This window comes from Conger conger, chromosome 1 (assembly GCF_963514075.1).
Source record: "Conger conger chromosome 1, fConCon1.1, whole genome shotgun sequence".
Lineage (NCBI taxonomy): Eukaryota > Metazoa > Chordata > Actinopteri > Anguilliformes > Congridae > Conger > Conger conger.
This window is the reverse complement of record NC_083760.1, coordinates 15,462,148-15,485,744: the sequence shown is the minus strand read 5'-3', so window position 1 is coordinate 15,485,744 and position 23,597 is coordinate 15,462,148. Positions and strand designations below refer to the sequence as shown.

The following is a 23,597-nucleotide window of genomic DNA, read 5'->3' as shown; positions in this document are numbered from 1 at the left end:
CAAGTGGCTGACTGTTTAGACAAGCTACATAATTCTTATTCCTGCAATGAAATGAGGATGCAAGTCAACACTGTGTCACTTGGGTAGGAACAAGTAATCTGAACTAAAGGTGATGAAAAATAAAAAATGTTCTCATTGTTGCTCTGCAGTTGCTATATTCACATTTTTATTGGAGAATAGGGTGAAGCAGTTAATGGAACATAATTAGTTTTATTTCCAAGAAACAAATACCAAATCTGGAGAAAGGGTGACAAAAAGTGAAAGAATTAGTGGAAAGAAAACATGGCGCAATACACATATATAACATGGACCATTCCCTTTTTGTTACCTAAAACATTTGGGGAAACATTTGAACTGTTTCTTTATTTACCATTAACATAATAAATAAAACCCAATAAGCAGCCAACTGACTTAATTTGGAATCATAAGCAAAGCATATTTTGTTGAAATAATATTTTGTTGGTAATGATGATGAGAACAAATCTTGGTTTCCTTTGTTTTGAAATAGGCCGGTTCTTAAAGGAGAGATGCTATATTAGCCACCTAACAATCTTCATTGAGTTAGCTAGCAACCTCATGCGAGTCGATAGGATGATAGGATGATCTGCTTGCTTAGCCAGTAATGTGTACTTTGGGGTATTGTTAAACTATGCATCTACTTCAGGGTCAGGAAAAGCAAGGTTAACTTCTTATCATTTAATGGGCTATTTCCACAGAAGGGCCTATATCATTACTCTTCTCCTGCACCTCTAAATTGCACTAGCAGCAGCAGGGGATAGTGCTCCTGTTCTCGGTTCAAGTACTGCCTTTTGAACCACTGAGACAGTGGAACAGTTAACAGGCACTCGCTGTGTAGCCTAGTGGCTAAGGTACATGTAGCCTAGTGACCAAGGTGCATGTTGCCTAGTGGTACGGTACCTAGTGGTATGGTGCATGTAGCCTATTGACCAAGGTGCAGGTAGCTGTAGTGGCTAATGTGCATGTAGCCTAGTGGCTGAGGTGCATGTCTGGGACCCGGAAGGATGGTGGGTTCAAGATCCATGCAGCATGTGTAAGCACGGCCCTTAACTCCACATTGCTCCATTGTTCCCTGCTAAGTCTAATCACCGGTAAGTTGCTTTTGAAAAAAGTAACCATACAGACAGAACAGTGACTGAGTACAGTACGAAGTCTTTCATTTGTGAAACTGACGGATAATAAAAGCATTCCGCCGTAACCTATATACTGGACCATGTAATGACTCACACACCTGATTTAATGACTGAACCACTCAAACCAACAAAAATGACCATTGATTACTTAAATCAGGCGTGTGAGTTCCTCGGTAGATCAAAATCCTTCTGTGAAGTGGGCCACGTGGACTGGAGTTGAAAAACAATGCATCTATCATGACTCATTCAGCTATTTTTTGGCGCACAAGCAAAAAGCCCTGCAGCGAGTGAAGACATACTGTGAAGTGCTCTAAAAGCAGGATCACACATTCATTTAGACATATGCTGAACCCCCATGCACCTCTCACTGAAGTGTCAGATCACTCAAATCATGATTGCAATTATCCAGACTAATCAGCATGAAAATATCAAGTGCTGTGTTCTTTTTAAGAGGAATATGGAGATTCCGCCGGTCTTGCTTTGCAGGTAAAGACAAAACACACAAAGTACAATTTTTCCACACCTTTCCTTTCATTCAATGAGGATGAGGCTGTTGCTTAGCAACTTATGAAGTCATCTTGTCAAGGAGGATAAATTACCCTACTAAGTACATGGATATGGCTCACAAAAGTGCTCTTCCTTTTTTAGTATGAGAAAAATAAAGAGTTGCGCATTCACCCGTGTCGCACACATGCTGTAAAGAAAGGAACTCATGAATGCAAGACAGAAACCTCCAGAGATGAAACAGACACGCGGAGCAGGAGACTGAAATGTACAAGGCCACAATGTTGAGTGACAGGTGAGGAGTTTAGGCCGATACTTACAAATGCCGAAGGTAGGTACAGAACTCCGAGCTCATAGGAGCGCACCATAATCTGAGTGTTGTTCTTCTCCAAGCCGCCCCAGGCAGCTTTTGATAGATTGGCACTAAAAAGGAATGACAGGTAACAACGTGATCATGCCCCCAAAGAGAAAACCCACTTACATTTTACTATCAACATGAATGAAGGTGGTTAGCCATGTTATATACTGCACAAGTCTTAGTACTGCAATAAGTTCACAACTAAGATTGTGAGTGTTGGAAAATCACAATATCCCAGTATTCACAGTCATTAATTGGTTCCAAGATCATAGTTGTACAACTATCAAAAAAATTTTCCCCTTCATGCATGACAGGAACACCTACTGGGAGAGCTATGAAAAATACATAAACCAACAGAAATCAAGCACTTTCAAGCCGCAGCCTTCAGTTTTCCACATCCAATGTAAAGCACTTTCAAGGCTTTCTTAAGGACCCACAGGACCCTGGAGAGAATAAATAATGGATTGTTCCATTTCTGGGGAAAAACTAGGGGAATTTCCTCGCTTGTCATGTCAGTGTTCCACGCTTCCCCCCCCGGCCCTTTCCAGACCATGACAAGCTGCGTGCCTTCCCCCTCCCCCCTCCCCCCCTGCGGCCAATCAGAGATGGTGATCACACCTGGCTTAAACGGGCTCATTTCCATAAATATTTTCTTGTGTACTTACTGCTGCTTCTCGGAAACACACATACTTGCTTCACAACCGGGCTGTGAAGGATCATTTCTGTGTTCATAATTACACTGGAGTTTCTTTAACAGCATGCAGCATTTGTTTAGATTTTGCACAGGTTCTGAAACTCAGTTCTGAAACTACTGGAGATTGCTTTTTTCAGAGTAATTAAACACCCATGGCCCCCCCTCCTCGTCCACAGGGATTTGAGCAAATGATGTGATCGTGATGACCCTTGCATTCATATTCATCTAAGGGTCTTGAAGAGCCCCAAGAGGTGGTGCAGGTCACGCATTTTGTCCGTCACCTGAATGGTTGAGAGCGTATTGTACGGCAGTCGACGCTGGAGAGGCAGTGATTTAACGAGCTATCTGGTCTGGACGAGATCAGATGACCGGACTGAGAGAACATGATTGGAACCAGAGTGACAATGCCCTCAACTCTCGTCACAGAATTTTCGGCAATCACTCAGAGTCAGGCTCTTGGCTGAGCCACTGACTGACGTCAGCTCAATGTGAATCACTCAGAGTTAGTCATCTGAGCCACAGCGGATTGCATGGTGAAACTCTGGTTTATAGCCAAGGATGTGAGCACTCAAATCTGCCCTACAGATCAACCGCAAATGCACAGGCCTGTAATGCTCACATTAGTTACATTGCAGTAACGGAGCGAGAATGCTGGAAGTTTGGGAGTGAACGTACAGTACGTGAGGACGGGTCTTGGGTTCCCTTTGGAAATTCTGTAAAACTTCACTGACGGTGTAGTGTGGGAGGTTCTGAGAAATTGCAATCACGGCTGCAGCTGTTACTGTAGGTTCCCATGGAGTCTGCCACAATTACCTCTCGTACATGACGTAGGTGGTTATCATCACAAAGAGAATATAAAATCTAGGCTGTGGGTAGTAGGTCAATTACTCTATCCACTCTAACCTTATCTTGACTCTAATGTTTCTTCCCATGTCCAATTAGATGCAACAAAGGGTGAGCAATATTGTTTTACCTGTAAACAGAACACATTTTCAACGGAAACAGGAGCAACAAAGTGTCAGCTGTGAAAATAATTTTGCCTAGACTCGCAAATCCCTCTAATGGGAATATGTGTACCCAATATTTGTCACTTGATGAATGCTGCATTCAGTATTGCTCAGCACGCAGAACGCTGGGAAACTTCATTCAGTACATCACCAATCCTGCCAATAGAGTGGAAGCTGTGATAAAAAGTGGGTAAACAACTGGCACACTTGCTGTTTTACTTAGACAGGAACTCACAAATCTTCCTCAAAGATTCTTTCACAGTGATTGAGACTGACACCACCTTGTTCTGCATTTTCCCCATTTATAAACCATGGCTATCTGTGCTTTTTATCACCTTAATTTCGAGCTTCTGGGCTATATCATGCTTTCTGGTTTCAAAGCTAATTGCTTTGGAATGACCAGTATAAGCATTTTTTTATTAGACAGAATTGCACATACTGACACTCCAAATGCAATTGGCATTTATGTTGGTAAGGAACAATTGCTAAAAAGAGGCTCCTGTCGTGAATTATTTGGATAATTTTCCTACACTTTTCCAAAAAATATAAAGTGGATGAGGTGAAGGATTTTGGCATTCTTATAGTGAGGTCCGTAAGTATATGCACGGTGATAAAACTTTCGTTTTTCAGCACATTGGATTTGAAATCAAACAATGAATTTGAAGTTAAAGTGCAGTATGTACACTTCTGCTTCATCCCAGAGCAAGGCAGTGAGTGCAAACATACACACATGCTCTATTTCTTCATAATGATGTTTGAAACTGTTTTGGTAAACCTATTGTCTGTTTCTTTATTATTGCTGAGCCTCAAAACAGCTTCCTTGACTTTCATTGCCACAACTGTGATCCTCATGCAGACAAGATAATTTCTGTAGTCCACTGGTGTAGTCAGCAGCAATGGTATAATGAGTTGATATTTGGATGGTACCTTCATGAATGTACACACTCTGCAAGACACAGGGATAGCTATAGCCATAGATAGGAAAAATGAAAGCTATGGCAAAATGAGCTGGGGGAATATCGTTTTTAAAACGATAAACCTTTTTTTAAAAACGTTTTACTGTATAGTATGTGGTGTTATAATAATTAACCTGCCAAAAATTCCCTTCCCCTCACCTACTCCTCCCATCCAATTTCTTCCCCTGCATCTCAAATTAATCTCCCTATACCGCCTTGTCTTTTATGCTTCAGTAAATGTCTGTGATTTCTTGTCTCTTTGTCTTCTTTTAAATGCTGCCATTTTGGCCAGGTCCATCTTAAAATAGATCTCAAGAGACTTACCTGGCAAAATGCAGGTTAAATAAAACATAATAACCCAAACAAACCATAACTATCTTACAGAAGCAATACATTCAGCGCTTGATTTAGCAAATGCAGACCAGATTGACTATACTCAGTTTATTCACACTCCTAATAAAGTTAACCATAAAAGCTATTTCAAGTAGCACTCTGTTAGCCCAGCAAGGTGGCATGGGTGGAATTAATTTGAATGTTATTAATGCATGGAGTAATTTACTGGAATGAGTGGAAATGCTAGGTGGCTGACTATCATGAATACACATGCCAAAATGAATTGACTGAAACTTATTCTCTCTCTTATTTGAACTACATAATCAGAAAGTCTAAAGACCATTCAGACAGACAACCAGCCCTTGCATCCAATCTGCCTTCTTTTCTCAGGCTAAATAAATCATCACATTTATCCAAACTCAGACTATTTTGACACCGAAGCACAGAATGCGTACCGAACAGCATGCCCAAAATGGAACTGTAAAAGCCAGAGCCAGTAGCTGGTACAGCTAACCAATAAAGGCGGACAGATTATGTGCACACACTCTGGAATAAAAGCTTCCAGAACATACCGTTCTCTATGATATTGTTGCTGTCTAGTTTGACAAGAACACCAAGCTGCGAGACAAGAGGAGAAGAGAGGCACTGCTGCCCCGGCTCAGTGAATAACATATTTCCATTTAATTTTGTCTTACTGTATGTGCCTTAACGTAAAAGCCAAGCCGGTTGTCTTCAGGGAAGAATTTCAAACAGGCCCTGTCACCTAAATAAAGACCGTAAGACCAAGAACAGTGCTTACAGGGACTTTAAGGTGTAGAACCAGGAGTATTGTTAGTACAATACTCTTGTGCTAGCCCCCTGGCTCGTACCTTGTGACGAGGAACCAGGCCAGCTCTGTGAAGTCAGGCGATGTCCTCATATAGGTTTTGATGTGGGGCATGGCATGGCCTCTGCCTGAACTCTCGGACGACCAGCGGCTAGAAAAAAGGGAACAAGATCACAAAGAAGCAAACACAAAGGCTGTTTGCTGAAATGGACAGACCCACGGCTCTGGACAGGCATTCAGTAACACAGGAACAAAGACACGCTGATACAATAGAGGACAAGCCAACGGACATGTCAAACCTTTGGGAATTAATTTATGATGAGGAAACAGGATTTGACATTGACATTCCAACTCTGTAAATTTTGGATTGGGTCCTTCCCGTCAGCTCAATTATTTATTGCTTGCTTGTCAAAAACGTCAGATTTATCTAGAATGCACATGGTGTTATAGGGGCATGAGAAAAATGAGAGTTTCAGACCAGTTGTGTCAACAGCAGACCCCTTGTTACTGACAGCAGACTGAGACTAAGACCACTGCTGCTATCAGCGAATCCCCAACGTCACCTTAAGGCATCCATTAACATCACTGTACAGGGCTGTTATGTTCATGTCGTAATCACAGTACGTGACCCCACAGACACAGGGCAGGGTTCAGGGTGTGAGGAGGGTGTGTAAAAATGTATGTGAAAGGAGAACTCACTGGAAGTAGGAGTGGAGCCATAACTGCCTCTGGGCTGTCTGTATGCTGTAGGGCAGAGATCCCCCAGCTGGAAGAACAGATGAAATAATGGAGATTGGACCAGCATGAATGAGATGAATTAATGAGAATACGATGAAAACAGCACTTTCACTACAGCATGCGCAACATTAACCCACCCGGGTATCCTTCCAGACTTGTCCTCACATTGTCCACACTAGGATACACCTGTACGAGAAGAAAAGCATCTTACTTTCATCCATGCTCAGCACTACACCGCAAAGATATAACTCCAGGGTAAAATGTCTTTAATATTGAGCACAGTGCTCCCGTTCCAAACCCCCTAAGTTTCAGATTTAGAGACAGTTTTAATTTGTGCAGCATCATTATTTGCAGATTAAAATGTTTCTTTTTTTTCCCTCCCACGGTTGCTTTATCACCACCACCCCCACTGATTGCAAACTTAAGCTCTGGGTTTCTAACTGGCAGGAAAACGTGTGATTACCATACATAATTAGCTCATATGGCCATAGAACATGCTTATTATAGGCAAGCATGATAGCAAAGGGCAGCAATTAATGCATGTTCCTTTACTGATTTCTAATGTAAGAGTCTAGGCATCACATGTGTTGTTATAAAAGACACATATTTTTTTCTATGCATACAGAATTGAGCATATTATATTATAATGGAATGATATTATAACATAATTAATGCTTGAGATGTTAAAGAATCGGTTTTTCGGATGAGACGTTAAACCAAGGTCCTGACTCACTGTGGTTAGTAAAGATCCCTTGACACTCATTGCAAAGAGTAGGGGGTTCCCTGGTGTCCTGGCTAAATTTCCAAACTGGCTCTTTCACCCTGCCACCGAATCATCCCCTGGCTGCCTTGCATCACCTATCACCTAGGTGGGTGCTAGACATACTGTAGGTGGTGACTGAGGTGAGTTCCCCATTGTCACTGAAAAGCACTATATAAATGCAATGATCTATCAAACTATCTATCTAGATACGCAACTTCACAACCTTGAGACATCTGAGAGCAGTGGGGAAAGCAACATGTAAAACAGTGTGATCTCAATCAGAAATGTTGGCACTCTGTGGTGCCATGGATTTAAAACTGAAATTTCAAGCAGAGATCCATTCGGGAAGATGAACTGGCAGCTGTACTTATTGAAAAGCAAATTAAAAAATTATCTGTATCTCCAAAAACTGGAACAAAAAATGCGGATGGATAAATTCAGATTCAGGATCAGCGGTGACTAAAAGCCAAACATTACGGGATGATCAAAACAAAGGGGAGGACTGTGAAACCATCACTTTTTAAAAACTATTTACACTCCATTTCTGCACTACCCACCCCCACCTCCCATCTGAAATGGCCATTCGTGACTGCAGACAACACTTCAGCATCCAGCATCAGTACGACAGAAGACACACACCAGCAGACGCTTCCTCTGAATCGTGAGCAGACTGCCGTCCACCAGCGGAGCTGCGTGGTTTCAGCGCTGGAGGTCTGTGCAGCTGACCCAGCCAGTGCAGATTGCAGACGCGTGATGAGCTCATGGCCAGACAGGTCAGTGTTGAGGGGGAGAGGGTAGGGAACACCCTGATGGCTGAAACCTCCCCGCACGGGTCACGCTGCTGTCAGGCCAATCAGACACTGCTCCCTTAGGGGGCCCCCGGCAACAGCTGCCCCCGCCAGGCTACGGTCCGGACCACACGGCGCATTACAGCGGTAATGGTGAAGACCTCAGCCGGACTGCACCCTGAGAGCACCGTGCCAAAGTCACTTACGTGTGCTGCTTGGACAAGGAATAATGTGCTGAAAGGCTTTAAATAGGTAAATAGAGATGTAAAACTCTAGATACACTTACAAATAGTGCACTTTCACAGCGGTAACGGTGAGGACCTCAGCTGGAATGCACCCCGAGAGCACCGTGCCAAAGTCACTTACGTGTGCCGCTTGGACAAGGAATAATGTGCTGAAAGGCTTTAAATAGGTAAATAGAGACACATACACTTATGTATAGTGCACTTTCTTTTTCTACATGCGCCTGCCAGGCAAGTAAGTTCAACAAACAGAAGAGAAGGAAGGCCCAAAGGAGAAAGCTGAAGGCGATGTTTACTTCTGCCAAGGTAACTAAATACATCAACATCAATGTTGAAAGACAGGGGAAGTAGGGGGTCTCATCAACAACAAACCCCCCCCCCCCCCCCAATATCTGTAATGACCTCACACACCCCCAGCAGTCCACAATGACCCCCCCACTGCAATCTTTCCCACCACCGCCCGGGCTATTTACAGTTCTCTGTGCCAGTCAATATTGTGTGACAGAAAAAGAACACTCCAATCGATATTCCTCAGATAAAATGCCATCAGACCGGAAAAAACCTGTCAAACACATGTGGAAGAGCAAAGGAAGAATGCAACCACAGACACAATGACACGGCAGAACAATGGCTTATTCCGTTGTTCATGGTCAGCCTATAGAAAATACTTTTTTTTAAATTTTATTCTACACTACATTAATTAATTGTGAGGACTGGCTGAACATGATATATTCAATTGCATATTCAATATCTCAATAATACAAAAAAAAAAAAAAAAAAATCTGCCATATGAAGCATATGAAGTATTTCTACTACAATACACCAAATTAATAACTGGTAGACACAAAGTGCAGAGGAGGGGCCAAAGGCAACGCTTTATGTAAAAAAAAAAAGAGGGTGATTTCTCACTGCATACATTTCTACAATGAGAGAATACAAGACCAGAACAGCACTATGCGACAGAGAAATACCGTTTTGCATGAATGGTTGGCGTTTCTATAGTGCCTTTATCCAAAGCGCTGTACAATTGATGCTTCTCATTCACTCATTGACACTCACACTCACACACCAACGGCGATGAGCACCAACCAGCTCGTCAGAAGCAATTGGGGGTTGGGTCTCTTGCTCAGGGAAACTTTGACACACCCAGGGTGGGATCGAACCGGTAACCCTCGACTGCCAGACAACTGTTCTTACCTCATGAGCCAACGTCGCCCCTATAACTGTGTTTTGTACCATCCCCAAGACAACTAACTATCTCAGGCTAGGTTCAGTGACAAGTCCTCTGTTCATGACCAAATTATTCTTGCAACATTTCTTCATGGAAATGGTTTTACCATACTAGCAGAAATTGTCTTCTTAACACAATTATGTTAATTCAAATCTGCATTTGTTCTTCAGAAAAATAGTACAGCCAATCAAGTAAATGGCTCCCAATTAAATAAATCTTTTCATTGTTACATGTGAATAAATACATATGAAACATTTGTTCACTAACACTGCTCTTCCAAATGATTAAATAGGCTGGAAAAGATTTTCCCTCCCACAGTATTTCTCAGACCACTTATATTCCACTCTTATTAAGCATTTTTATGTTTAATATCATCAAACTTCTGGACAGAAAGAGATGCAGTGTGTTTAAATGTATTAATGACTATTGTTGCCATCAGATATCTATAGTAGGCCTGTCCAACCCTGTTCCTGGGGATCTACTGTCTACAGTAAAAACGTACTGTCTACCAAAGGATATCTTAAAAAAACCTTTCCATAAGACTCAGTTCTACTGAGTGTGAATTAAGCGAATTCAGATATCAAAGAAAAACAGAGTTAAAATAAACAAAAATGGAGAATGGCACATGCATTTGTGCTGCTGCCAAAAAGATTTGAAAAACTCTCCAGAGGCAAACTTCCAAATAGAAACACTGAGAAGAGGTGGTTTTGTAATTATGCATACTGTACGAAACAATGGCATGTACCTTAATCTTTTTCCAGACTTGTTTTTCCAGATTTTATTATTTACGCAACAATATGTTACAAGCAGACATCTGTCTTCCCAAACATCTCAAAAGTTATAATTACACATTGTACAGAAGGTATAATTTATTTTCTCCCTTCCCCAGGAGTCAACGCCAATGCAAGTTACACCCCAAGACGCAAAAGAAACAGCTGCAGAAGGAAAAAATCAAAAGGTTTAAAAATAAAAACTGTTTGCTGCATGTTTCAGGTGTTCATCTCTTTATATACAGGGGCGGCCTGTAGCGTAGTAGTTAAGGTAAATGACTGGGACACGCAAGGTCGGTGGCTCTAATCCCGGTGTAGCCACAATAAGATCCGCACAGCCGTTGGGCCCTTCAGCAAGGCCCTTAACCCTGCATTGCTCCAGGGGAGGATTGTCTCCTGCTTAGTCTAATCAACTGTACGTCGCTCTGGATAAGAGAGTCTGCCAAATGCCAATAATGTAATGTAATGTATATATTGATGTTAGGATAGTCATCACCCACAGGCTTGGAGTCCTAATGGTATGAGATACTCACCAGGTGCAGTGTGGTTTCTGAACTGGCAGAAGATTTCTTGGCTGACCCAAGTGTGGCCAAGGTCTGCTGGAACTCTGCGGCCAGCCATTTAGTCTTATCGATACCCATGGATCCGATGCTGGAAAACTGGCCTATGATAGGCCAAGCCTCCTCTCCGAGGATAGGCCTGGTGTTCTCCCGCAAAAGCTTCAGAGAAAGAGAAAACGAGAAACAACTTGTGCTTGACAGTCCACAGCAGAACGGATGCCCTGGATGGTATGATCAAAAACAGGGATGGGCAATGGAGGGCTGTGGGGTGTACGCAGGTTTCTGTTTTGACAGAAAACCTGGCTAATTGAGCTTATTGTCCGAATGCACCAACACTGCTTCACTTGTAGGGCAAAGTACAACATTTCATAGGAGACACAAGAACAGACTTTGGCTATAATTCATGTGCTTATCAAGAACTTACCATGTCACTAAAAATCAGATGGTGTAAATGTTAGGGCTAATTAAATAAGACCAGAAATGGATGTGGCCCTCCATGCCTAACTCTGATCAATCCATGTAGCCTGGAAAACCACAGGCTGTTTTGCAATAACCTTTGAGAGGTGCTTCAAACTGAGAAACCCATTTAGGAACTTCGATGGAAATAGAAGAAGTTTTGCCTTGTTACGATAAAGCCTTTTTAAATATAAGAAAACCACAAAGAGATGCTCACGAAGAGATGAAATACACATACCTTCCTCAGTCTCAGATGGCCCCATCTTTCCATGTCGGCGCCTTGGTATCGCCCAGGTGCAGAACCTATCAGATACACTCTAGCAAAGCAAAAGGGACACATACGTCACACAAGCATCACACTCCTGCCCCACACTGTGATCTGCAGAACATGTGCGTGAAGGTCCGACCCTCCCTGAAGCTGGTGTGCGGGTGTCGGTGTGCGGTGACGAATGACACCACCAGCGTGGCAGGGAAGCGCGCCTCACCTGGTTTCCGACAGGTCGTGCTCTTTGATGCGCTCGATCCATTCGGCGAGCTCGGGGGAGCGGTAGGCCTCCAGGTATTCAACGAGGTCGCGTTTGAAGTAGGTGGGAGACTCCCCGGCTGAGGCCGGACTGTCCTCGGGTAACCTGGGATAAAGTGGGCTCAGCCAGAGCCTGGGGGAAAGACACAGCACTCATACATAGGCACCAAACTCACCCTTTTAGCCAATCATAAGATAATTAGAAAGGGTGCTACAGGACAGCTCATCTTTTACAGGAAACCTCAGGATAGCCAGCTCATCCTCACTGTCCATGTAGCACTGCTTCCTACAAAACTCCCCTTTTTCAGTACACACTCTAGATTGCTCCAAGCCTGTTTATATAAGTGTACAGTGTAGCAATTCACATAGTTATTTTTATGAGTTCAGGCTATTATTATTTTTTTCACATTTTCTTGGGCTTACTGTGGATGTAGAGGCGTGTTTAGATTGTGTACTTGTAGAAATTGCAATGTAAAAGCGTGGGTCAGGACTATAGAGCTGTCAGATGGAGCTCAGCTGCCTGTGCTGTTGTGCTGCCACTGCATGTGAATGCCCTGGTTTGCAGCTTTGTGGTATAATGGGGTGCTGTCAATCCAGAATTGTTCTCATGGCTGCGAATGGCACTTTCTTCTAATCTTTTAGAAATGTTGTCATAGCGCAGAGCCCTTGGGACTTTCCACAATACACTCGGGCTCCTACATGCGCAATATTTAACATGGTAATCATCGAATCCCTAACATGCTTCCCTGTTCGCCTCCCTGGGGCTTCTCCCCGCTCCTCCACCCGTAGATCAGACGTCTCCAGCCCAACCCTGCCAGCACAGCACGCATCGCCTCACACTCCTCAACCGCAAGCTAATATGCACTTCTTGGACTATCTATTTTAATAGCTAGTTTAATACCTCAGGCTATAATCTTCTCTACCACTATGATTATTTGCTCTGATAGATGTCCCATTACCACCCTATTACAATTTAGCGTTTTTTTAACTATTGATACTGGGCCAGCCAGCGCAAGATTATTTCCTCCCACTAGGGAGTTTTTTCTCATGCCTTTTTTTTTTCTTTCTTTTTTTCAATGGGGGGTGGGCTTTGATCACTTGTTGATTTCTTGGGGATTCAGGCTCCGTTTTGCAATGGTCCCGTATTTCTATAAAAACCTGTTTGTTTACATTGCCTCTGTAAAAAGTGCTCAGCAAGTAGAAAGAATCATGTCAGTACTAACTTTAATCAAATTTGAGACAATTAACATAACATAACATAACATAACATAACATAACATAACGGCGAGAGCAAGTCATTCAGCCCAACAATGCTTGCCTTTTCCTACCACTAAAGCCGAGAAACCAGATGGTTTTTCATTCTTTTGATCAAGAAAAGGACACTTTTGAGAGCTCTAAGAAGCAACCCAACACTATTATTTCTGATTTGGACGGACGGGCCCAAGCGCTAGTGCACCGCTGGATCTGTGTGAGTAATTACTCTAGAACAGCTGGCATTGTGCAAATCTGCAGCCTCGACTGAACGAAAATCCGCCTCTCAAAGCGGGCCTCCAGGGGAGGACACACATGAATTAATACTAAAGGAAAAACAACAGCAGCCCAATGATAATAGAATACATCACATCAGAGAGAGAGAGAGAGAGAAACGGCTGAAGGGAACGAAAGCAGACTTTAATCACATTAACTGCTCATCTTTCCATTTAATGTTTTAGGATGAGGTGGAAGATGGCGGATTAATACACGGTTCTGCTTGAGCAAGCATTATTTATAAGAGGACAAGGGAGCAAGTGGTCAAATTGTTGTAGTATTTAGCAGAAGGCTTGTCAGGGGATGAGTCTCCTATGGCTTGTGACCAGACCCCAATGAACCATGATTGGGAGGACACTAAAAGGACAACACCATCCTGATGAAATAAATACAGGCTTCCCTCCGCTTTCTTCAAAGACTGTGGCATCGCAGGCTTTCCTCTGCTTTCATCAACAGACAACCTTGTCCTGATTAAATAACTCCTGTAATGTGGGTGCACTGAAGAAAGCAGGGGAAAGACAGCCCTGTAACCATGGAAATATCACGTTGCAAATCTGAACTGTCACTCATTCGATATAACAATAGAGTCTTGTCTGGTTATTCTAATAGGTTAGCCCACTAGATTTAGGTGTGCAGAGGTAATTTTTTTTAGATGTGTACAAGGACATAGACAGGCGTGCATGTTTACACGGACACACACACACACACACGCACGCAGAGACACAGACACACACACGCATGCAGAGACACACACAAACAAACACACACACACACACACACACACACACACACACACACACACTCCAAGGCCATGTAGGTACAGCTGATATTCACAGGACTCTCAAAGCATTCCTTGTGTGCTGCATATTGCTCCCATTGACTGCCTTGCTCTCTAAGCTCAGCTGGTGAGAACACCCTGTCCTGCACTGAGGCAGGGCTCATCTCAGTTTCCACACAGTATACATGAGGATTCAAATGGATTACAGTATTAACCACCTTCAGCTCATTTGTCAGCTTCATTATAGTGTCCATGGATAATACACCACGGTATGGATATTAAAGTACAATATAATTAACCAAATGGAACCAAAACCAGGCAGATCTAACTGTGCTAAGTGTGGGAGATAACAGACTTTAAAAGGGTTAAAATATCTGGATTATAGAACATGAAATTCCACCAGTCTGAAAACACAGGCTTGAGGTTTACGTCATGCTCAGTATTGTTCATTAATATCAGCCCAGTGGGTGGAAGTATTGGCATTATGATTCGTCCTTTGCTGCACGTGAACATAGTTTTGCCAAAGGTGAGACATGCAGTGAAAATGAGAATGGGTTTAATTCCATGCAGTGGGCACCACTTTATATCAGAGCTAATGAGAAATGAATTCCACTGCAGGATGAGGTCATTTTCACACTCAACTTCATCACAGCTCCGTGAAATTAACATCTGAATAACACTCATTCCTCTGTGTGATAATTACAGTGAATGGCATCTTGCTCAGAGCGTTTCCTGTTTTACAAGACTTCTCAGTCAAAACTTCTCAGTTTGATATAAATACATGTAATGTATACTTCAAAGTCATTTGCATAGTGTATGAATAGTGATATGATGAAGGCACTTCACTGCCTTTTTGAATTACCAAACTGCTATGGAACCAATATAAACAAAACAAATTTTGGCTGAAAAACAAATTTCGGCAATTTATTCAGCCTTCTAATGCATTATATTTTGGGAAAATGTGCTCTTCTTCAATATTCCTTGAATAGCTGTTCTGCATGTTGTCATGGAAACCAACAGAGTATCTTAATATAAACCTCAGTTTATGCATGACGCCCGTTTCAGAAGTAAAACAGATGTGTTCATGTTTGCAACAGATGACATGACAGCACGGAAGCTGTGTTGGCTTAACAAAATGTGTAAACAAGAACGCTGCATAAAAGTGTGATATTCCCCATCACATTACTGATCATGAACCAAACATACTGAGCAAATACTATCTATATTTGAAAAATGGAGAGCGCAAATACAAACAGTATGACTTCCAACATGAATAGAGTGGGACAGTGGGCGGGGCTAAGGGTTCTGAGAGTTTTTTGATGCAGATAAGTCTCAAAGTGTCCTGCATGATGAAACATTAATGATGGGATGGCCCTTGGGTACAAATGTGAGAGAAATTGTGTTTAGTCGAGTATTTCAAATACTACAGCACCGCTTTGGCACCTGTCATTATGGTACCAGAACCTGCGGAATCCAAGACGTAGGCATCATCCTTGTCTGGTCTAACTAGCTATACCTTGAGAAATGGCGGGTGTACAGTTGTGCTCATAAGTTTACATACCCTGGCAGATTTTGTGATTCTTTTGGCCATTTTTCAGAGAATATGAGTGATAATACAAAAACTTTTCTTTCACTCATGGTTAGTGGTTGGGTGAAGCCATTTATTATCAAACAATTGTGTTTGCTCTTTTTAAATCATAATGACAACAGAAACTACCCAAATGACCCTGATCAAAAGTTTACAAACCCTAGTTCTTAATACCGTGTATTGCCCCCTTTAACATCAATGACAGTCTTTTGTGGTAGTTGTGGATGAGGCACTTTATTTTCTCAGATGGTAAAGCTGCCCATTCTGTTGCCAATTACAGGTCGACTTGGCCTTGTGTTTTGGATCATTGTCATGTTGGAACGTCCAAGTACGACCCATGCGCAGCTGATGAGTGCAAATTTTCCTCCAGTATTTTCTGATAACATGCTGCATTCATCTTGCCATAAATTTTGACCAAGTTCCCTGTGCCTTTGTAGCTCACACATCCCCAAAACATCAGCGATCCACCTCCGTGTTTCACTGTAGAAATGGTGTACCTTGCATCATAGGCCTTGTTGACTCCTCTCCAAATGTAGCGTTTATGGTTGTGGCCAAAAAGTTCCATTTTGGTCTCATCACTCCAAATAACTTTGTTCCAGAAGTTTTGAAGCTTGTCTCTGTGCTGTTTGGCGTATTGTAAGCGGGCTGCTTTGTGGCATTGGCGTAGTAATGGCTTTCTTCTGGCGACTCGACCATGCAGCCCATTTTTCTTCAAGTGCCTCCTTATTGTGCATCTTGAAACAGCCACACCATGTTTTTTCAGATTCCTGTACGTCAGCTGAAGTTATTTGTGGGTTTTTCTTTGCATCACAAACAATTTTCCTTTCAGTTGTGGCTGAAATTTTTGTTGGTCTACCTGACGGTGGCTTGGTTTCAACAGAATCCCTAATTTTCCACTTCTTAATTAGAGTTTGAACACTGCTGATTGGCATTCTCAATTCCTTGGATATCTTTTTATATCCTTTTCCTGTTTTATACAGTTCAACTACCTTCTTCTCTTTTGCTTTCCCCATGGCTCGGAATCCAGCAACGTCAGTGCAGCACTGGATGAAACATGCATGGGTCTGTCAGGAGCCCAGAAACTCAATGACTTTTTATACACACACATTGATTACAAGCAAACAGATCACAGGTGAGGTTGGTTACTTTTAATAGCCATTTAAACCTGTGTGTGTCAACTTGTGTGTATGTTATCAGGCCAAAACCTCCAGGGTATGTAAACTTTTGATCAGGGTCATTTGGATAGTTTCTGTTGTCATTATGATTTCAAAAGAGCAAACACAATTGTTTGATAATAAATGGCTTCACCCAACCACTAACCATGAGTGAAAGAAAAGTTTTTGTATTATCATTCATATTCTCTGAAAAATGGCCAAAAAAAAATCACAAAATCTGCCAGGGTATGTAAACTTATGAGCACAACTGTACATAAAATTGTTGAGTAATGTGATGCTCTTTGGAACTAATAGCTTTTGGATCTTCTAAATTGTTATTTCTTGTACCCTTGCCTTTTCAACGCAATTGCAAATTCTTTGAAATGATGATTCAACCGTGAGATTCCTGCCCACACAGCACACTTTGCATCAGACAGTGAAGGTAAAAAGGGGTGTTTGCCTCTAGAAACTATCCTGTATTTCATTAACTGCAGCTGGAAGTCATTCAAATAAGATGAGGAAACAACCAAGCCCTTCTTAAAAACATAACCTGAATGAAATTGTCCGAATGTCTTCAAATGTCATTTCATTCGATACCTTTGTTTTTTGGCAAAAGAGTTTCATCTGCTTGCGACTTTCTAGATCAGTCATTCAATTTTAACAAAGCGTCAGGGCTGATATGACAAACCACAGTCAGGCCCGGATGCTGTAAGATTCAAGCTTTCACTCACCCTACAAAGAGGATCAACGCCCATCCCCTCTCCTACCAGCACGACCATTCGGAGTCCTGGGCTCCATTCTACAATGCAGCCTCCGAACTCAGCACACCCCCACCCGTGATGTCACTGCTCTTACCCCTGTGTCTTCTGGTACCAGTCGGCGCGGATGAGGTTTGACGTGAGGATCACAACGCGGAATCCCTCCTCGTACCAGAGCAGCATCATTTTCCTGCAGGAGAGCCAGAGGCGACGTGTCAGAGCGCGGCGAGCCCACCTGGAACCGTGACGCCGCTCGGAAACCCGTGTCACGGCACCGCAGACCGGCCTTTGAAAACGCATCGTCTTTAATGTGACGCTTTACTACAAAGCTGCTTTGAAATGCAGCAGGTGGCTTTCAGAAAAACCAGGGGAAGGCTCCAAGTTGAGTCCTGAGAAGTACAACACAAAAACACTGGTTTGTTGAAAATGTACCTCTAGAAGCGTAAAGAGCGCTCTGCTGACCAAGCTAGCCGACAGGACAGTATATTTACGTAGTTCACATAAGATTATATAACTATATGATCATATGTGAATGATAACATATAACTCCTAAGTATATAAAGAGAGATTTAAAAAAATGCCCTCCATTGTGTCCATTTCCAGTTTAAGTGGATATTAAATATCCAAGTTTAAAAGTAGTTTTCAAATATAAATAGCCTACACATAGGAAAGGAATAATTTGCATGTTAAAAAACCCCAACACACCACAGGTGTGTTTGAATACGATTATCTTCAGAATGCCCCCACCGTTTATTTAAGAGTTTTTAAGAGCAGGCAAGCTGTTTTCACAAAGGGGATCAAAAAATATTTAATGCTCTTCCGGCTTCGCTCAATCTCCCAAGTCTTGAATAAAACATACAAAACATTAAACAGATCAATTCTACTTATGAATATGCAACCATGGAGATAGGCTTATTTTAGTTTGGCATTTATTACCAGATATAACTAAACTGTAGTCTGAGCACCCCCATTCAAAATCACCTGCATTCAAATGGAAGCCATCCTCCCACACAAATTAAATACACTCAAGATCAGAATGTAGCTTTTGCCATGACAACACAAAATGTATTTCATTAATGACTTATCAGCTTTTTATGTAATGAGTTTATAGATTTAAGGCTCAGCATCAACACGGACACTGGAACAAAACGATTAATTTCATTGGCCAACTGAGTCGGTCAATAGCCGGAGTTACTTCAGCATCCAAACATCCTTAAAATGTGGATTCTATAATATGAGCAGTTGGTGCATTTTACATTTAAAAAAGTAAAACCTGGCAGCATTTAAAAAATATATATATTTGCTATGCACTACGCAGCAATAATACATTACAAATTATGATTTTGGGCGTATTTCCTGTATCACCTCTGTGCCAAGAATGAATAAATACGCAAAGCTGACACCAAATACTGAAAAAGACATTTATCATTGTTTTCCCATTTTCAGATGAAGCATACGCTGCCATTGGTGGGCATTACATCTGCTCCAATGAACCGATACTTACTAAGCCACAGACTAAATAATCGTGCGTGAAATTTGCCAATCTAAAGCAGCCATCCGTCACAAACACGATTGGGGCCAACCACCAACAACATTAATCTCATGTTTTAGCGTGATCATATACCACCCTGAACATAAACCAACATGACTGTTAGTGCTGCAGACACTATGCTGACTGAAGTCTTACAACTATCCAGTGTGTTGCTGATTGGGTTGAGAAGGGTTCGTCCTTCATACAGGGCGGCCTGTAGCGTAGTGGTGAAGGCACATGACTGGGACCCGCAAGGTTGGTGGTTTGATCCCCGGTACAGCCACAATAAGATCCGCACAGCCGTTGGGCCCTTGAGCAAGGCCCTTAACCCTGCTTTGCTCCAGATTGTGTCCTGCTTAGTCTAATCAACTGTACGTTGCTCTGGATAAGAGCGTCTTCCAAATGCCAATAATGTAATCCTCTTCAAACTGGTCCAGATAAGTGTTCAGCGCACAGGTACTGCTGGGCTGTGTGCTCCTGCATTCATCAGCGGTTTACACCTACACACAGAGTATTAGGTCTCCTGCACACAAACTCTGCAAAGAGCCAGAGCCAATATTTTCAGCCCTGTTGCTTTCGTGAAATGGCAACTGGTGAGCATGACATGAACTTTCGTTTGACCTTTTCAGTAGCAAAATGCATCATTGGTGCTAATGCATCAGAGCCTTTAACAGTGCCACATCCGCAGGGAGGAATGCTAAATCGGGAAAGTGTCTCAGTAATACTTTCCAAGCTAACGTAAGCATTAGATACCAACCTACCCAGGGCAGCTTAGCACTGGACTAGACAAACCTATGTGAAATAGAGACAGATACCTTATGGTTAAAACAAAACACTTACGTGTGATGAGTTCCAAAAGCTATATCCAATTTGGCCTGCAAAAAAAGAAAATAAATCCAATTTACTGTTCAGTTTGCAATGCAACCAACCAGTTTAATTATATTACAAGATTACAATGGTTATGTTTTCATGTGGTGAACAGGAAATTCAATTCCAGTCATCATCTTAAATTTTCTTGGCAAAGCCTTGTAGGAACACAACATCTATAATTATTGTTAATTAATTACACATTAATTTGCAATACATAAACAAATGAATGTGATGATAAAAACGAATCAAATTACATACAATTCGTTATTGAATTGTATGTGACCATGATGGGAATATTTGTATATTAAACAATATTTGAGATATGCAACACCCTCCATAATGTTTGGGACAAAGAGCCATAATTTATTTTCCTAAGTCCTCAACAATCTTTCATTTGTAATAAAAAGTCACATGTGGTTATCACAAATCACAAGTGCACATTGTCATATTTTAATAAAGGGCATTTTTATACATTTGGTTTGCAGCTGTGTACTTTGCTGTGTGCTCTGTATATGTGAAGGATATGCAACAAAACGTACATAAGATTGCTCTGTGCCAAATATTATGGTGCCCTGAAATGGGGGGATTATGTATGAACACCACTGTAATTTCCACATGGTGAAACAAAACTTATAAAAATGCCCTTTACTAAAATCTAACAATGTGCACTTTAACCACATTTCTTACAAATAACAAATTGTGGAGTACAAAGGCAAATAAATAAATAAATGATGAGTCTTTGTCAGATTCACACAGCCATCCTTTACACTTTGTAGTTTCTTTTTTCAGCAGAAACATAATGGAATATTGAAACATTTTAGCATGCATCAACAATAATACTGCTCTTTCTATAGTTGTCTAACATTCCAATCATGTTTTACTTCTGTATTATTTCTGTAATATAACTAAATTTAAAAGTTTAAAGTTTAAAAGGTTAAAAGTTTTGTTTGTATAATGCCTAGATAATAAGTATAAGTTGGTTAGCCATATTACCACGCATCACAACAAATTATTATGAACCATGGTACATAATTCACTTTCATAACACACCTTTACCCAGTGCCCCTTACATAACTGCCATTTTGTGCACATTATCCATTTTTCTTATAAGAGTATATCACCTGGGTTTTAGCTAGCATTGTTCAACCTTTGGCATTCATCCATCCATCCATCCATCCATTATCTGAACCCGCTTATCCTGATCAGGGTCGCAGGGGGGCTGGAGCCTATCCCAGCATACATTGGGCGAAAGGCAGGAATACACCCTGGACAGGTCGCCAGTCCATCGCAGGGCACACACACCATTCACTCACACACTCATACCCACGGGCAATTTAGACTCTCCAATCAGCCTAACGTGCATGTCTTTGGACTGTGGGAGGAAACCGGAGTACCCGGAGGAAACCCACGCAGACACGGGGAGAACATGCAAACTCCGCACAGAGAGGCCCCGGCCGACGGGGATTCGAACCCAGGACCTCCTTGCTGTGAGGCGGCAGTGCTACCCACTGCACCATCCGTGCCGCCACCCTTTGGCATTCAGCAACACCAAATTAAATATAATGTCAAATAAATGCCCGAACCAAAGAAGCTTACACAAACTTCTTTTGGAATCCTACTTTCACACAAAAAATGACACTTTTCAACAAATGCATGCATCGTGTAGCTGGATGCCTCCCTCAAGTGGAAAATATATGAATTACAGCATAGTTCCTTGCTTTTAGAACAAAGTGGAACTTCGGAGAAGACAACAGTAGTCTCTTCTGAGCTACCATCCTCTGACACAGGCTGTAAGTAAGCACTGCGATTAACTGGAGCACGGCAGCATTTACACTGCAGTTGTGTCCTTGCACAAGGATACTTAAGCTGAATTGCTTCAGTAACCAGACAGCTGCCTAAATGTATAAGTAAAATAGAATCAATGCAAGTGGCACTGCTTATGGCCAACAAAAACTATGACTGCTGGAGTGCCTTCCCCATTCACATTAAGCCCAGACATGCTAACACCCACAGATGTGTACATCAATCCACTGGGAATATCAGAAAAAGTACCTGGCAAAAACGGATGTGTCCGTAAGGCTGAGCCTGCTGGATTAACCTGGCCTTGGATTCACGTTTTTCCCCATGAACAATCATCACCGGCTTGTCCCTTCAAGACAAACAAAATGGCTTCCCAAATTCAAAATTTTCATACAATGAGAGCAGGTTAAAATGAGAAATTGCAAAGAGCAAATTTGCACCTTGTCTTTTTACAGTATTCTGAGTCTCAGTGATAAAACAACAATGGCGTTAGCGAAAATGCTCGTTTTACAATCAGTTGAAACTGGGAATTAACAAGAGGTTTGTTGACTGGGATGACAAAATATTATCCTGAAAAAAGCCAGCAACACAGTGTTTGATCATGTTCATGAGTTGAAAGAATCAAGCTTAATTACAGAACATAAAATAGTTGGGAAAAAACTATGTAGACATCTGCTGGTTGGCTTTATTTTTTAGTCTAAATAATCTACATTGCATCTGACTGAGTGTAATATACCTTTACTGGTTGTGATTCTTTTATTTGTATTTAAACTGGGTCCATAACACACAGGATCAGTGCTGAATTTTAATTGTCGATCCAAATATTTTAATTATTTTCAACTCGTTTTACAACTCTTCCTCCAAAATACTGTATTGTAGGTATATTTTAGGGAGGAAAATAAGATGTTTTGGGTTTACCTGAACTCTGGTGGGTATTGCTGTACCATCCAGGGGATATCAAAGCAGTAGTTAAACTGGAAAAGGGTATGGCAGAATATTTAGTCTTTATCACTTTTCAAAATGATTAATATTTATTTTGATGACAAAGATACATAAAAGAAGGAATATACACTCCGTGAGCAATTTCTTAGGTAGACCTGTACACCAGGTTGTACAAATATCGAATCCAATCATGTGGCAACAACTAAATGCATAAAAGCATGCAGACATGGTTAAGAGGTGCAGATGTTCTTCAGACCAAATGTGGGGAAGACATGTGATCTAAGTGACTTTAACCATGTAATGATTGTTGGTGCCGGACAGGATGTTTTGAGTATCTCAGAAACTGCTGATCTCTTGTGATTTTCACACACAACAGTCTGGTGTGAAAAACAAAAAACATCGATTGAGCAGCAGCTCTGTGGACAAAAAACTATTTTTAATGAGAGAGGTCCGAAAAGAAGGACCAGACTGGTCGAAGCTGACAGGAAGGTGATAGAAACGGGAATAATCACGCATTACAACAGTGATATGCAGAAGAGCACCTCTGAATACACAACCCATCAAACCGCTAAGTGGATAGGCTACATCAGCAGAAGACCAATAAGTCAAAGAATAAGTGTAATAAATACTTCAGGGAGGGTAGCAATAAACAATGTATCAAGTACCTGCACAGATTCTTTCAGAGTTCCAAACAGGGGAGAGAGGATTTCTGAATGAAAAAGAAAAACTACATTTCAAAATTCTTTAGA

General features: G+C 41.7%; 1 protein-coding gene across 2 annotated transcripts in view; it reads right to left on the bottom strand.

Annotated features, from left to right (window-relative positions):
* The window catches only part of tdp1 (tyrosyl-DNA phosphodiesterase 1), a 30,364-nt gene that overhangs the window by 5,502 nt on the left and 1,265 nt on the right, over positions 1-23,597 (bottom strand). For both annotated transcript variants that reach the window (XM_061215998.1, XM_061215997.1), the window contains exons 3-14: positions 23,514-23,557; positions 22,825-22,880; positions 22,159-22,255; positions 20,077-20,111; positions 17,803-17,895; positions 11,863-12,033; positions 11,616-11,694; positions 10,895-11,080; positions 6,705-6,753; positions 6,529-6,595; positions 5,873-5,980; positions 1,976-2,078 (exon numbers count right to left, since the gene is read on the bottom strand). In XM_061215998.1, the coding sequence (XP_061071982.1) occupies positions 1,976-2,078; positions 5,873-5,980; positions 6,529-6,595; positions 6,705-6,753; positions 10,895-11,080; positions 11,616-11,694; positions 11,863-12,033; positions 17,803-17,895; positions 20,077-20,111; positions 22,159-22,255; positions 22,825-22,880; positions 23,514-23,557 (1,088 nt within the window). The remainder of the gene's footprint in view (positions 1-1,975; positions 2,079-5,872; positions 5,981-6,528; positions 6,596-6,704; positions 6,754-10,894; positions 11,081-11,615; positions 11,695-11,862; positions 12,034-17,802; positions 17,896-20,076; positions 20,112-22,158; positions 22,256-22,824; positions 22,881-23,513; positions 23,558-23,597) is intronic.